Source organism: Myotis davidii, unplaced genomic scaffold (genome assembly GCF_000327345.1).
Source record: "Myotis davidii unplaced genomic scaffold, ASM32734v1 scaffold497, whole genome shotgun sequence".
Lineage (NCBI taxonomy): Eukaryota > Metazoa > Chordata > Mammalia > Chiroptera > Vespertilionidae > Myotis > Myotis davidii.
This window is the reverse complement of record NW_006288434.1, coordinates 3,267,170-3,283,440: the sequence shown is the minus strand read 5'-3', so window position 1 is coordinate 3,283,440 and position 16,271 is coordinate 3,267,170. Positions and strand designations below refer to the sequence as shown.

The 16,271-nt window shown below is 47.5% G+C and overlaps 1 protein-coding gene across 3 annotated transcripts in view; it reads right to left on the bottom strand.

The window, feature by feature from the left end:
- Window positions 1-339: 339 nt before the first annotated feature.
- Window positions 340-16,271, bottom strand: part of NCALD (neurocalcin delta) — a 215,004-nt gene continuing 199,072 nt past the window's right edge. For all 3 annotated transcript variants that reach the window (XM_015561731.1, XM_006760276.2, XM_006760275.2), the window contains 2 exons: window positions 5,125-5,230; window positions 340-2,997 (listed from right to left, as the gene is read on the bottom strand). In XM_015561731.1, coding sequence (XP_015417217.1) covers window positions 2,900-2,997; window positions 5,125-5,230 — 204 coding nt within the window. In that variant the 3' untranslated portion in view covers window positions 340-2,899. The remainder of the gene's footprint in view (window positions 2,998-5,124; window positions 5,231-16,271) is intronic.

The following is a 16,271-nucleotide window of genomic DNA, read 5'->3' as shown; positions in this document are numbered from 1 at the left end:
ATAAACCCTGGTTCCTTGTGTCTCTCGAGGGCAGAAACTGTACCCAGAAGGAGGAGGCCAGAGTTGGCACCTCGACCCTCACACAGGCACAGATTCAGCTGGAGCGGCAGTGTAGGCATGGAAACCTCATGTCCCAGACAACCATTAAACACACAACGTGCCTGACTGCCAAGCTAGAGCAACACAGAGTCAACCGATATCGGGCCCATTCCATATGATGGGGTTTCTCAGTATGCATGTGATTAAATCCCCTGGGGCATAGAGATGGGTGGACAGCACCCTTGGTACCCCTTCCCTGCCCTAAACAGGGAAATGGAGAGTCAACCACTCTGTAGCATCTTTCAATTTATAAACCACTTTATTCCAGTCCCTTGAACATCACAGGCTGGCTTGATTTCAGACAGAGCAGAATCCATCCCTTAACACAGCAATGACAATGAACAGCCCAGCACAGGAGTGACATAAACCTTTAGGCATCCAGCTTTCTGTGTGCTGCAGAGTCCCTTGGCCAAAATGAGTGCATTGCATTAGTCCTACAGAGGCCTTCCCAGGAAGGAGGAGAAGCAAAACAACCCTCGAGAAAATACAGACAGGGTCAATGGCAGGCCAGGATGAGGGCTATTTCCGTATATCCCAACGAGTCAGCGTTCATTAGCCATGCGTCTGGCTCTTGTTTTCTTTCCTAAAGAGCTGGAGACCCTCTTCCCTGCTCCTCATTCCAGCTTTAGGTTCTAGGAAACAAAGTGAGTTTGGTTCAGCAAGATGTCACGACCAAGGGCAGAGCCCACGTGGGTTTCCCAGACATGAACTCGCTCCACCATCTAAGGAGAACTAAAAGGAACGTTCAGGTCTGCAATCAAGATGGGGAGAGAGTGAGGCGTGCCTCCTGGACACTATCGATAGGGGTGCTTGGTCCCCTCGCTCACTCTGCCCTCCATGTCTTAGGTTAATTCCCTATTTTTCAAAACTAGATTTTCCCACCGGGACCATGGAGGAACTTGGCCAGTATCAGTGTAAAACAATGGTGAGACACTGACACTCAGAGGAGGATTAAAGTTATTTTACGGAGTCCAGGTCTCAAATTTCATCCTGCAGAATGGGTTCACGTTGGCCAACCACACAAATTTGGATTTTTGCCACCCGTTAAAGTAGATTCAAGTAATACACAAGAATCTGGAGGTTAGAGTGGGCTCAGCATCATCTTCCTCGTGGTTATGATGTCTACCTTCCTGTGGTCCTGGGTCTACAGGAAGTAGTGTGGCAGGAGACAGACTCACTGGGGTCCTTTGCTTGGGGTAGGTTCTCCCCATCTACACCCTTGAGTGTTGGGGTTTCCTCATGCCTACTGCTTATTGGAATATGGCTCCCCTGTAACCAGCAAGTTTTCCAATTCAAATGAGCGTGTCTGAGGTCACCAGACCAAACAGCAGCTCAAATTTGTGCTGTCGCTTCTGGAAATAGAAATCTTCAGTCAAAGAACATGGTGATGGAAAACACCTTTGGATTCTCCATAGTGGGCCTTGAAAATCACAGATGCACTCGCCCAAGCCTTCTTCATTATGAATCAGATGATTGTCCAACCCCTGACTCCGTAGGGCCAGTTGGGGCATGGAAAGTCATCCTCCCAGATATGACTCCCTAACCATTCATGTGGACCAAACCATTGGGAAGTCCTGAGAATTTATGCTATATTTTTCCCAGGTCTACAGAATGTCAGTCTGCTCAGACACCTCCAATGTAATACCACCACCGAGCTGGGGGGCCCCCTATCACCTCGCATCTCTCATACGATAAACCGTCTAGTGCACCATTTGCTGGTTCCCACTTCAGCCTGCCCTGCTTCTATTCTCCAGGCACTGCTACTCTGGAAAAACATTCAACATGAAGTCTGGGCTAGTCAGGATGACTTGGTACTTTTCTGGAATATATAAAATATACCTGCTGATTGGTGCATTTGTGCAAAGACAGATATGACTTTAAAACAAGACATAGACATTCATTATAATTGGCTTACTTCACAATAAGCTACCAGAAACAGTCTTTTGTAATAAGATTGGATTAGTGCTCACTAAACATGCATTTCATTTGAACAAGGCGAAACACTTAATTTGGTCTGCAATACCCAATATTTTATATACAGCATTCTTTTTTTTTTTTTTTTAAATCACAAGAAGCAACAAGATGGGTCTGGTCTTGGAATATAAGTTACCATTTGTGATCACTTTCCAAAGAAACTCATCTTAGCTCAACTAGTGTAAACCTGTGAAAAAATAGCTGAGCCGTCTTTTTCTCTCCACTATTACTTTATCTTGAAATGTTCACAGCTTAGAAACTACAGCCTGCTGGGAAGGGGGTGGGGCAGGCCTGCGGGGGGAATTCTCCAGGCCCCTTTCCCAGCCTGGCCCCAGAAGGTTCCTTATTCTCAGGCTGGGGATCCCACATCTGGTCCGTCACCCTTGGGGCATGTGTGACAACAGACCGGGGGTGGGGGGTTGGGGGGAGGTTTGTTTTTCAAACAAGCCCCTCAAAGCTTGCAGTAGCATCACTGCGCCGGATTGGTCCCTTCTCCTGCCTCCCCGCGTCTTCGGTTTTAGAACAGAGACGTTAGAATCAAGAGAAAATAATAATAATAACGATGAAAATCGTCAGAACAACGAACACCACAAAGTCTGTGCATGACGCACGGTCCATGCGCTCCACGAGGCGTTGGGGCTCTGGGCATTCCCACGAAGCGTCCACGACAAAAGAAGCTGAAGGCGGCTCGGAGGAAGGGGCATCTGACTGTGGGGGGAACAGCATCACCATCAATGTTGTTTGGCAAAAAAAAAAAAAAAAAATTGTTAAAAAGAAAAATCAAAAGGGAACAACACAAGCAGCTCTAGGATTCGTGGGTGCGGGCTCAGAACTGGCCGGCGCTGCTGGGGTCGCACTGCAGGAGGCGCACGATGGACGGGTCGCTCTTGGCCCCTCGGATGAACTCTTCCAGGGAGAGTTTGCCTAGAGAGCAAGAGGATGGAGCACAGGTGAGTGGCGGCAGGTGGCGGCCCGAGAGCTCACACTCATCCCACCGCATCCTGGAGGCAGTGATGGCTCCCCTGGTCCCTGCCATCCAACACCTGCCGTGAGGCCCACACTCTCCTCCCTCCCGATGTGAGGCTCAGGGGCAGCTCTTGTTCAGGACTGCAGAGCCAGCCCCGCCCCTGGCGGGCACACTTCTTCCTGGGAGGCCCCTGGTGTGCCTGCCCTGGCCGGTGGCCCTGCCCTGAGCCCTGCCCTCCCGGCTTCTCCAGCTGCACGTGCCCTGACTTCGTATTTGTGGAAGGAATGTCCCCTCAGCCTCTATGAGACTGAGCTGGGCTCTCCCGGCACCAAGGCCGTTCCTTCCCACCATGTCACGAGGAGCCTCTGGGCTCCTTCAGGTCACCTGGGTTACTTGGGTTTGCTGCGTGAGATTGGGGGGGGGGGAGGGAGATGCTGATATCTGAGGGAGGGCCCCTCTACGACAGCTGCATCTCCACCGAAGTAAGGTAAATAAAGGGGTGTGTGTGCAAGGCAGGGGGTGCCCCCTGGAACCCTCCCGTCAATCAGGATGCTTTCCTCCTACCCTGGCTGGCTGTGAGAGAAGGACTCAGCCACCTGGGTCCCACTCCTACAGTGTCCCTTCCAGGAGAGGGGCAAAGCTTCTCCCCTATTCCCGGTGCTTCCAGTGTGTGTGTGGGGGGGCGGGGGGTTCCTAGGGAGGAGCTGCTGGGCCTTTCTTCTTAGCTTTGCCCTCTTCTTCCTCTTGGCAAGAGCTGCCGCAGGGAGGACTTGCTCCCCTCGGTCCTCCAAGGATCAGTGCCAGGCTGCCCTGCTCACTGCTGCTGTGGGTTTGGTCCCCATGTCCACAGAGCTGCATCCTTCAATGGCCTCTGTTATTGCTCTATCTGCCACCTAATTCCAACTCCAGGCAGGAGGGGTGCCATCTATTGGAGCCCTCACCCTCTCCCCCAACTAAATATGTCTTCCCCTTAGCTACAGCCCCTCCCCAGGTCCTAGCTCTTGGTTAACCAAATTCACCTTTTTTTCACATGAAGGAGAAAGGCGGGGATTTAACTATCTACTAGTGGCCTGGTGCACGAAATTCATGCACTCGGGGAGGGGGGGATCCCTCAGCATGGCCTGTGCCCTGTCACAGTGCAGGAGCCCCATGATCCATTGCCCCAAAGAGGTAGGCCCTGCCCACACATCTGGGGCTCCTCGATGGATTGCCCCAAAGAGGTAGGCCGGAGCCTGCGGTGGAGGGGCCTCTCTGTGCCTCAGGACCCCTGGGCCAGCACAGGGGGTGGGGACATGAGCCTCACATCCTGGGGCCCATTGCCAGGGGCAGGAACGCGCGCCTCATGTCCTGGGGCCGGTTGCTGGGGTCGGGGATGTGAGCCTCATGTCTCCAGGCCGGCGCAGGGGCAGGGATGCGACCTGCTGATTGGTCATTACCTGAAGGCATCCCGACCATTTGCATATTATCCTATTATTAGATTTACTTTCAGTCTGTAGAGCAGGTGCCCTCTAAGCCTGTGTCTGGGCCCCATATGTGAGCTCTGCCCGGACTCGCACAGTGGTTCAAACAGGGTCAGCTTCCTCTGCTCTGGAGCTTGAACTCCAACCTTCCTTTCACTTTGGTTTGCTTTGCAGCCCCTGCTGGGTCCGAAGTGTGGGGGTCACCTTCAGGGAGGAACCTGATGTCCACCTCACCCCCCTCCCACCTCCACCCACCCGACGGCTGTGAGAACCCCCTGGGCTCCAGGAAACCCGACAGAGCATGCGCAGGAGAGTCCGCTAACCCCTGGCCAGCTGAAGTGAAAGCTCCGGGGGTCTGGCTAGAATGACAAGCCCCTCCCCACTTTCTGATGAGCTGTCCTGCAAGGACCCAGCCTGCTGTGGCCTGGGCTTGTCCCCACCCGGATCCTCCCCTGAACTACACCAGCAGGGAGTAGGCAGCATGAGCTACTGTTACAGAGAAAGGGCCGTGAGCAGGTCCTCGTGGCCAATACCTTGTCCTCGAGCGGCACGTCCCTGCCTGGACACCCCAGCCCCCCCAGCAGCCCCCACCCTGAGCAGAGCAAAGCGGCCTGGGCCTCCTACCATCTCTGTTGGTGTCCATCTGGCGGAAGATTTTTTCCGTCCTTTTCTCTGGGGTTGACTCATCCTCGGGCATCTTCATTACGGAGGAGACCATCTTGTAGATCGCCTGGAGGCAGAAACGACACCGTGGGATATCAGAAACGTAGCCTGGAGCGGTCCGCGGTAACCCTATCATTAAACCTCCCAAACGCACGGGGGAGGTGAAGGGAATGTCCTCGCTTCACACGGGGAGCTAGCCCTGTCCCCCCGATCTGCTGTGGAAAACAGAGGCACAGCCACCGATGGGCGAAGCCAGGCCGCAGCGCTCTCGCCAGCACTGAAGAGCCTTCAGGAGGGACAGCTGGCGGGGAGACCCCCGGGCCCCTGGGCGTCACATGTCAGGGCGCATATGGGTACCCTGGGAATCGTGGCCATGCGGGGTCTGATCCAGGAGGGTGGGCTGGGGCTCCGAGCTCCCGCATCGCTAACAAGCTCCCGTGTGATGCTGGTGCTGCCCTGAGGCCGGCGCTAGGAGAGGCTGCAGGTGGCATTCCTCAGGCCAGAGCGACGGGCTGGTGTCTGCTGTGGCCTCCAGCCAGGTCCTTCAGGGGGGCAAACACCTGACCATCTGCAAGTGCGAGCCCCCGGTCTTCTCCCCACAGGCATCCCCCTCCATCCAATGCTCTTCCTTTGTATGGCAATCGTCTCTCGCATTCCTTCTCAGCGAGCTCCCAACCATCCCCCAGTGGGAACAATCTGTCCTCCAAGTTTGGGATTAAATAGTTATGCAGTCTCAGGCTGGGGATACACTGGGTGCATCTGAAATCTGCTGAGCAAAGGAGGGTTCTACTGAAAAAGTTTTGTGAGAAGTACTGATGCTATCTCCCCCACCACTTGGGGACTCCCCCTCCCTTGATACTCAGTATGGGAATTTAAGTGCCTGAAAGGAGTTTTAGAAAAAGTAGGTTTTGCCCCAGGATGGGCACAAAAATCTGGAAAGTTCTGGAACTCTGGGGGCAGTGGAACAGCTGGAGGGAGGAGAGAATGGAAGGCAGCTGAAGCATCCAGATGGGAAATGTGGGAGCAAAATTGATAATAAAGGCTGAACTTATCTTTAGTCTTGTTTAGGATCAACCTGCCCCACGTCCCTAAAATGTTCTGGAGAAAGGAGGGTAAATATTCTAACCCTGGTGGTAAAACAAGAGTGAAAAATGGACTCACTCAGCGTGCTGACCCTGGGGCTGATCCCCATCCCCCGACCCCCATAGGGATCCCCAGGCCAGGCTTCTGGAGTCTGTCTTGAACCCATCAAAGCCCTCCCTGAACTCCAGAGCTGCCTCCACAGCGACTCCCTCTGGTAGAAAGATCAAGCTCACAGCTGTGGCCTTGTCTGGGATTATGGGTGCCATAGGGATAAACTTGGCCACAGTCAGCTTTCCCAAGAAACGTTCACTGAAGTGTGCCCTGGAGCAACAGGGGAGCCAGCCTCTGCCTTCCTCCTGGACCCCTGCTTGCCATCCCCTCAGCCCAGGTCTACACCTCCATCTCCTGGGGTTACAGTGCCATGTGCCCAGCCGTGGGATACCTGACTCCTTGGGGGAACTAGGAAAGGCTATAGAGCTAGAGCTATTTTTACAAATGAGTGAAAGAGATACTGAGCGTTCACAGGCCAGGTAAATATTTAGTAACAGGAGCAGAGAGCAGAAGTCTTTCCACACCAGGGATGCCTTGAGGTCTGGCACCCTTTCCTTAGCTTTTAGCTTCATTTCTTCTACATGGAAGCTTCTCTGTAACTCTTGACCCAGTTTATAGGTAGTCAGTGGCACCAACTGATGAACACACACACACACACACACACACACACACACACACCTCACAGGAACTGCAAACTTACATAATCTAAATGTTTTGTAAATCCACAAGCCTAGAAATCTTAAAACAACAACAAACAGAATCTAGAAACCAGTATCGCATTAGATCATGTAAGTACAACCTCTTTAAAAGAGCAATCTGTGATATGAGAAGAGCATGGATGAGCAACCTCGGGGCTCGTGGATTCAGGCCCCCATCCACAGACCCCAGGTTAAGAAAATGCCTGCTCTTCATTTACTCTCCCACCCCCTACTCAGTCATTCATCTATTCACTCGGTCATGCATCAAATATTTATTGATCAATTATTGTATACCAGGCCTTATCATCTACCCCATCCTTGCCATCATGGTTTTACTTTTATTTTTTTTAATATATTTTATTGATTTTTCACAGAGAGGACAGGAGAAGGATAGAGAGTCAGAAACATTGATGAGAGAGAAACATCGATCAGCTGCCTCCTGCACATCCCCCACTGGGGATGTGACCGCAACCAAGGTACATGCACTTGACCGGAATCGAACCCGGGACCTTTCAGTCTGCAGGCCAACGCTCTATCCACTGAGCCAAACCGGTCACGGCATGGTTTTACTTTTAAATAAGGCAGACCAACATTACTAAAATAAATAAATGAATGTAAAACTATTTTTGAAAGCAGTGATACAAAGGAAGATGTGTGGTTTTATGAGATGACATATTGGGGAAATTAAACCTTGTCAGGCGAATAGGCTGCCCCAAGGAATGATGGCTGAGCAAAAAGATGTAGAAGACACAGAGCTTAGAGTGGTAAAGGACAGGGGGAAACACAGGTGTAGACACCTGAGGTGAGAGGAATGGTAAGAAGGCCAAGAGTGTGTGGGGAGTGTGGCTGGAGATGTGGCTCCAGAGCAGGGAGAAACAGACCACTGGGACCTCACAGACCATGTTAAGGTCTTTGTATTTCCCCAATGAGCAACAAAAAGATGGAACTGCCAATAAATTTGAAATTTTTATCTACACGTACTTTCCCAAACCACCTCTATTCCTTATTTGCAAGCAATAGTGTTGAAAGAATTAAAATTGATTATTTATAGTTTAACATTTATTGAGTATCTACTATGTACTAGGGGATGAGGAGTTAATCATCAACAAGAGGAATATGCTCTTTCTCATTTTACATATCACCAATCCTCTGGCACAGGCTTGGGAGACATCATACTGAAGACCAAAAGCTTTCATTTTTATGACCACCATTGAGACGGATATTGTGATTCTAGTAATGCCTTAATAATTGTTATGAAAGTCCTCACCTACACGTCTGGGTCCCATGGTGGGCAGTAAAACCCACTCGTCTGAAGCACTTCTTGTAACTCTAAGCCTCTAAGAGTTGGACTCATAAAGTTATCATGATGGGATTTGATGGGAAGTCAACTGGGTAATATCTAGAGATTATTCCCTAGAACTCTTGATTGAACAAATGAATGAAAGACCAAGGAAACAAATGAATTTGTATTAGAGAATGAGGCTCTCACACTCTGAACCACAGGTTTCCAAGAATTTTAGTCCTGAGCTATTAGGCAAAAGGAGTGGGGTTGCGACAGAGAAATAGGGACAAGTTAATACAAAACAAAACAAAACAAAACAAAACAAAACAAAACGCAAAGAAAGTCAGGATGCTCTTCCATGAATATATTTGCAAATGGGGCTCTGGAATGGAGCAAGAAGCTAATGTCGGAGTACACTGTGGGGTTGAGGAGGAAGCGAGGGCTCCTTTAAGGGGCTCACATTTACAAATGGCTCTCATAGCCCTCAGACTAGGTGTTGCTGGTTTTTGTTTGTTTTTAATGTGCATCAACTCACAGACAGGAATTACATAAAACCAGGTCTATGACGCGGGTGGTACTACAGTAGTGAGCAAAGAGCTGAGGTGACGAGACCCAGTGGTCCCCAGAGTAAGTAGATGACGGCCTGGCAAAATCACATTTAGGGAATTGTCTGTTCCTTTGCTCCCTTCCCACGGCATCAACAACCCAGAGCTGACTGCATTAGAACTTCCAAATCCAGGACTCCACAGCACAAGGAGGGAAAAGACACAACTCCAGACAGCAATCTGAAACAAATCATGTCTTTTATTAGCTCCAATTCCACCCCCACCCCCAAATTTAATGGGATTAAAAGAAGAAGCCAGGCTACTTCCCTACTTTATTTTAGCAACATCGATGAGAGGCCCAGCAGGGACATCCTGTTTTTAATTAAACTTGAAGAACCCTATTCTTGTCTCTGGGTAAATGCAGAGCTCTGGGGCACAGCTCTGGCTCTGTCCCCCACAGGCCCTGAAGCCAGGGGTCTTACCAGCTTCCTCATGGCCTATATTTTTCTTCCCTTTTCCCTCTTGGAATGTTGGGAAGGAAGGCTCACACCCTAATCCATAAATTCTGTTGGGGGGCAGGCACGATTCCAGGAGCTAAAGCTCAACCCTCTCTCTGAAGAAAACCAGACTGACTTCTCAGATGCAGGGTCTTCTAACAGGAGGGACATCCAAGGCCCCACAACAACCAACCAAGGGCAAGAGAAGCTAAGCAGTGCAGGGCTGTTGTTGGATTACAGGTAAAGGTCAGCATCCTGCTTCGAAGGCTATTACATACCAGGAAAGGAGGCCACGAGGATTTTTCTTGGAAACACTTTTAAAACCGGGTGAAGATCTACATATCTGAATGGTGTAAGTGCTTTCTTATTTAGAACTATAAGAATATGTTAAATAATTAGCTTTCCTAATATTCGACATTTTTAAGCGTAAAAATATCTATCATGTTAACACCTTCAGAAAATTTTACATATGAAGTTTGAAGCTTGTTGCCAACACAGTGGGGCCTTGACTTACGAGTGTCCCGACTAACGAGTTTTTTGAGATACCAGCTGTCCCTCGGCCGATTTTTTGCATTGAGTAATTTTAGTTAATGAGCTCCTTAACGAGCTCGGTCTCAGAACGAATTAAACTCGTAAGTCAAGGCCCCACTGTACAACAAAACAGCATACATATCAAATCGCATATATGTCAACATATGTGTAACTCCATCTATTGAAAAAAATTGGCATTATTAACCAGTACACCTAGTAAAGTGTTATACAAAGGCAGCTTCGAACAGCCCCTTCCAAATAACCCTTTTCCTGTCCTAAACAGACATTCTGGAGTTGTGTTGTAGGCCTTCACATATGGGGAGAAGCCAATGAGTGCTTTTGGAATGTGCACCTTGAAGTACCGGTGTAACATTTTATGATGTCCCTTAACAGACGTAGTAGAGGTGAAGATTTAGGTGGAATCTGTTTCTTCATCCACAATGGGGCCTAGGTTGTTGTGAGGATGAAATGAGATCATGCATGTGTACTTGGTTGACTAGTGTCCTGCAAAAATCCCTGTCTACCCACAACCTGTGAATGTGACCTCATTTGGAAATGGGTCTTTGAAGAGATAATCAGGTTAAAATAAGATCATACTGGATTAAGGCAGGCCCCTATCAATTCGATGACTGGCGTCCTTAAAAGAAGAAAATTTAGACACGACATACAGAGAGAATGCCACGGATGATGGAGGCAGAGATGGGAGGATGCACCTGCAAGCCAAAAATCGCCAAAGATTGCCAGCCACCACCAGAAGCTAGGAAAGAGGCATGGGACAGATATCCCTCAGGTTTCTCCAGAAGGGACCAACCTAAACCACACCTTGATTTTGGACTTCTGGCCTCCACAACTGTGACAGGATACATTTCTGTTGTTCTAAGCCCCCAACTTATTGTAATTTGTCACAACCACCATAGGAAATGAATACAGCATGGAGAGCACTTATGACTATGCCTAGCCCATAACATGCACTGAGAAGATGAGACTTCCTGGAGGTAATGAAAGGAGAACAGTGCTGTGGCTGGAACTCGGCTTGGGAATATCCATGTTTAGAGGGAACAGGAAACGGAATAGGAGTCCACAGAGGAGACCAGGGAATAGCCAGAGAGGGGTGCCTTTGGGAAGTAGACAACACTCATGTTGCAGATGGCATAGTCGATGCTAAGAGTTACAAACTATAGTGTGGCTTGTCAGGATAATATCAATCCCCTAATAAGAAAAGGAAAGACCAAACACAATGAATAGCAAGCACCAAAGTTAGCTCTAAGAGAAAGTCACTAGTATAAGCGATTGCTTTCAAGCGTTTCCTACAGGAAAGAAATCTAAGTTGCATTCCACAGTGACATCTGTGGTCCACATTCATAACTGAGAATTAGGCGAGAGTGTGGAGCTGAATTCCCAGGGGCATATCACAATGGACTAGCAGCTCTCCCCACCCCAATTTCTTTTTCCAGAATCAGAAGAGCACAGTGTTTCAGGTCCCCAAGGATTATAGCATCTATGACGCCAATTTTAAAGGATTATTGGGAGAAAAAATTCACATGGCACTCGGACGTGGTTCTAAGAAGGACGTGCAGAGCTCCTGGTCCTTACTGTGGTTCTCTGTGGCACACATATTCACAAGCTGGTTGTCTGAAATGGTCGCATTCGGGGCTCTTGCGACCAGGTGGGGTTCATCGGTGAGTTTGTTTGGTGCTCCTGGGGGGCAAACCTTTGCATGGCCACCACCATTGCCTCGCTTCCTCCTCATCTGGTTGCTGTAATTATATGCCTTGCTCATCACATGAGTGAATCAGAAGAGTAGTTATTTCCCCCCTACGGCTAAAAGAAACAAAAATGAAATCTGTGATGGGCCGCCAGTGTACACCCAACCTCTTCCCTACAAAAGGTGTGAAGAGGTAAAGAAAAGGTATTCTGAGGTTCACTCTGTCTTCATCAAAAGTGCCAATTAATCCGGAATTACAACTAGGAGGGCAAGTCTGATTCTGAGACAACAGTTATTTGAACACCAAGTATTTTTTTAAAGCAACCAACATCTGAATAACAAATATGCTAATTAAAAATTATTCTCACATGGTCTTTAAAGTAAATCCCCTGGGAACTGCTATGGTTAGACTCTATATGATGTCAGACTATATAGTCCCTTCAGAAAGTCTCTGATTTGAACTTGAGAACAAATACAGACAGACCTTCCCCAAACAGTCCCACTGCATGAAGTGCTCCTGTGGGCTCAAGTCCACAGTTCAGATTTGGGGAACTCCTGGCGTCAACCACATTCTCTCCCAAAAAGATGATCTTTTATCTGAGTCCTGTGAACATCAGAGTTGCCACAAACTTTAGCTTCTTCCCAGATAGGCTGGTATTTAGCAGGAAAGACAACAAGTGAAGAAGACCAGGAACCCAAGAACTTCTGAGTCTCACCAATTGGAGGTGTAGTTGGGTTTCCTCCTTTTTCATTGTGAACATACAGTTTATGTCTAGGTAAATCTAACTTAAAACTTAGTGGAAAATTCTCTACTGCCTTGATCTATAAATGAGAAATGACCTCCTTTTATTTTATAAGGAACTTCCTGTAGAAGCTCTGGAAACTTCTATAGAATAATAGCAGCCAACATTTATTGAGTAATAATCCATGACAGTGTTCTAGGAGCTCTACTTGTAATAACTAATTATCCCTTACAATGACCTGTGAGTCCGGTGCTATAATTAGTTTCAGTTCACAAATTATGAAAACAATGAACAGGGAGATTAAGTAACTTGCTCAAGAAAGTGAAGGAAAAGCAAAATTGAAAAAGAGAGAGGCAAGGAAAGATTAACCAAGATGTCAACTTTCACATGCCAATTCTTCCCTTGGTTCCCACTTCATCTTCATTTTGGATACACTGATCATTCCTAACCAATGGCAATCCTATCATTATTTCAAGAGTCTCCGTTAATTTCTGAGAACAGAAGCGGGGACAGTTGACCTCCATGTTCTTCCTACATTCTCTCCCTGGAAGTGCTGTGGTCCCATTGATGGATCCCTAAATTCAGTGTTCCCTCACCTTCAAGATCACAGAGAACATCGAATCCAGTGGTTCTCAACCTGTGGGTTGCGAACCCTTTGGCGGTCGAACGACCCTTTCACAGGGGTCGCCTAAGACCAACCTGCATATCAGATATTTACATTATGATTCATAAGAGTAGCAACATTACAGTTATGAAGTAGCAACGAAAATAATGTTATGGTTGGGTCACAACATGAGGAACTGTACTTAAAAGGCCAGCAGGTTGACAACCACTGATCTTAGCATTCATGGTCCAACGGGCAATGCCACTCATGTGTTCCTCGGCCCTTCCTCAGAGACAGCCTGCACTGTGATGGGTGTGCGTACGCAGACCTGCCTCTGGCTGGGCTGGGGGACAGAGAACTGTGTAGGGCAGAAAGGAGTCTCCATCCTCTTGCAGCAGTGAGCTGACCCCACCGGGAAGGGAGGATCTGCTGTAACATGGGAAAAGGTCAGAGTTGTTATCTGGCTAAAGACTCCAGAGAGGTGATTTTAATGAAACAATAAAATACTGGGAATAAATCGTGTTCCTAAATTTGTCACTTACACAAACAAACACATGAATGTAAAAATGTCCATTTAAGACTCTAAAAATAAATCTGCATATGGTTTTTCTTAGTCATCCAGATGTTCATAAAGCACAAAATTATTTTTTTAAAGAAGGAACATAACTGTGCTTTGGCATATGTGGTAGACTGAATAATGGTCCCCCAAAATGTGTACATCCTAACCCTGGAACCTATGAATATTCAGTACTTGCATAGTAAAAGGGATTTTGCAGATGTGATTAAATTAATGATCTTGACATGTAGAGGTTATTCTGAATTATCTTACTAGCCACCAGACCACTGACCAGGACAGTCAGGAGAACTGAGTGGAAGAGGGAAGCAGAGGAGATGCCCACAGGAGTGGCAGTGTGAGAAGGACTCAGTCCATCCACTGTTGCTTGCTGTAAGGATGGATGAAAAGGGCCACAAGCCAAGGAATATGCCAGAAACTAGGAAAAGCAAGAAAACAGACTCTCTCCTAAAACCTCCAGAAGGAACACAACCTGTGGACACCTTGAGTTTTAGGCCACTGAAATTGATTTCAGACCTCTGACCTCGAAAACTGTAAGATAATCACTTTGTGTTGTCTTAAGCGACTAAGTTAATGGTAATTTGTTATAGCAGCAAGTGGAAACTAATACAGTGTTGTTCAGTATGACAGAGTCCACATTAGAGCCCTTCCTACCAATGTTGGGAAGTACAAAGGATTTCAGCTTGCTGACATACAAAATGATCTGTAGATACCAACGCTAAACTATAGGAAGCAACATCAAGAAAGGAAAACTGGAAAATTTATGGAGTGTGGGATTTCAAAGGGTGAGGGGTGGAGTGAGGGGTTGGGAATAAAGTATGAAGTTTGGGAATATCCTAGAGTAAATGCCAATTCAGAATCACTGAAAACTGGGAATTAACATAAGAATGAGTCAGAATACATGAATAGTGAGTTTGCAAAGTAGCAGAATAGAATAGCGCAGCCCTTAATAGGAAAATGGTTCTAAATTTAATTTAATTTTACTGGCAATTTGGAAGTCACATCACAATGCTGCAATATGATCTCTCTACCGTCATGAATATTAATCATCGGGGTGCAGTGCTGCAGGAAACAATTGAGGAAATTTGAGCTTTCCATTTGCAGGCTTCATAAAGACTCTGGGCATATATATGTGTTTACTAAGGAATCTGTGCCCTCCCAGTTGCGACCTGGAGACTTACTGTGGGCCTGCGAGTGCCCTGAGCTACTTCACAGAGAAGAAGATGCCTTGTCAGGCCGAACGCTCCTTCGACTTATGATCACTTTTTACGTTCCGTGTTGGACAGGGAGGAAGTCAGCAGGGACTCACTCAGCAAGTACTTACTGGCCCCTCCGGCACATTCTCTGCAGAGTTCCCGCTCTCCCTCGCAGCTGGACTCCACAGCACAGGGAGAGCTTATTTCCCTCCCTATACCTGGTACTGCTGACGCCCAGTGCCAGCCACGTAGTAGGTGCTTCATCCCAGGTGCAGAAGGGATGTGTGAACGCATTGCTTTCTAAAAGCCCGTGTGGTCTGGAGGGTCTTCCTTTTCATCAGTACTGGCCACCAAACCACAGGCCAGGACGGCAGGAGAAATGGGCGCAAATGCTAAACAGAAGAGGACACAGTGGCCGCGCCTTTTTCTTAGGTCCCGATCAGGAAGCAATTCTCTCCGGGAGGAGAAGGTCCTTGTCCCGCTCCCTGCAGTGAGGCAGGGAACCCCGGGGGACACAGCTCTCCCAGATGAAAAGGAGAGACAAGATAAAGCTACTAGAATGACTCACCTTTTACATTTTTTTGTTCAATTAGCAAAGATTAAGAAAAAATGGGAAAAGTGAAACCATACAGGGCATCTTTCCCTCACTTTGGGAGAACATTTGGAAAAACAATCTGGCAGAGGGTATCCAAGCCGAAGAGATAAATGCTCATTCCCTTTGGCCCAGTAATTACACTGCTGGGAATTTATTCTAAGGGAATAATCCTAAATATAGAAAATGTTTCATGCACAAGAATTATTCGTTACTTTATTTTTAAAAGTTACAACACTACGTGCAATAATGAAAACTGGAAACAACCTAAATATCCAACAATAAGGGAAAATCAAGTATATTATAGTATATGATTCTTATGTGCCTTTAAAATATCTTTATGAAAAGTTTTTATAACATGAGAAATGTTTGTGTTATTATGTTAAGTGAAAATGGCAAGATACAAAATTGTATGAACATTATGAAATTGATGTTTTTAAATGCATGGAAATAGGAGTAGGAGGCTATATTAGAAAATGATTAGCAATAATACTCATATTTTTCTATACTGCCCATATTTTTACAGTAGACATTATATTTTTTATACATTTATCCTTGGGGCAGGGGAGAAATCCTTTATTTTTGTTTAAGATCCCTGTCTCTGAGGGATCAATTTAACACAACTTATTCAGAAAGTTACTGCTCGGGATGAAGGGAGAGCCACTGGTGGCCCAAGCAGAAAGAACCAGTGGCGGATCTTGCGGAGTTTCCTAATACAGGGCCATCACCTGGATTCCTGCTCCCACATCCCTACACTGTGTGCAGTCGTCACTCTACCTGCCGTGTGGGTTCCGTCCCACTGGCCAGGGGCAGACCCCAGGCCTCCGCCACAAGGCTCACTAACAGGTCAGTCCTTCTGGCTCTGCCCTTCGTTTCTGTGAGCAGGTCTCCTTGGTTCCTGGAAAGCAAGAGCCACACCTCCACCCTCTTCCTCGCCAGCAGGGGGAGCCTGTCTGTCTCCTCCTGTTACTTCCAGCCCCATTCCTTCCAGAGTCTTCTGCAGCTTC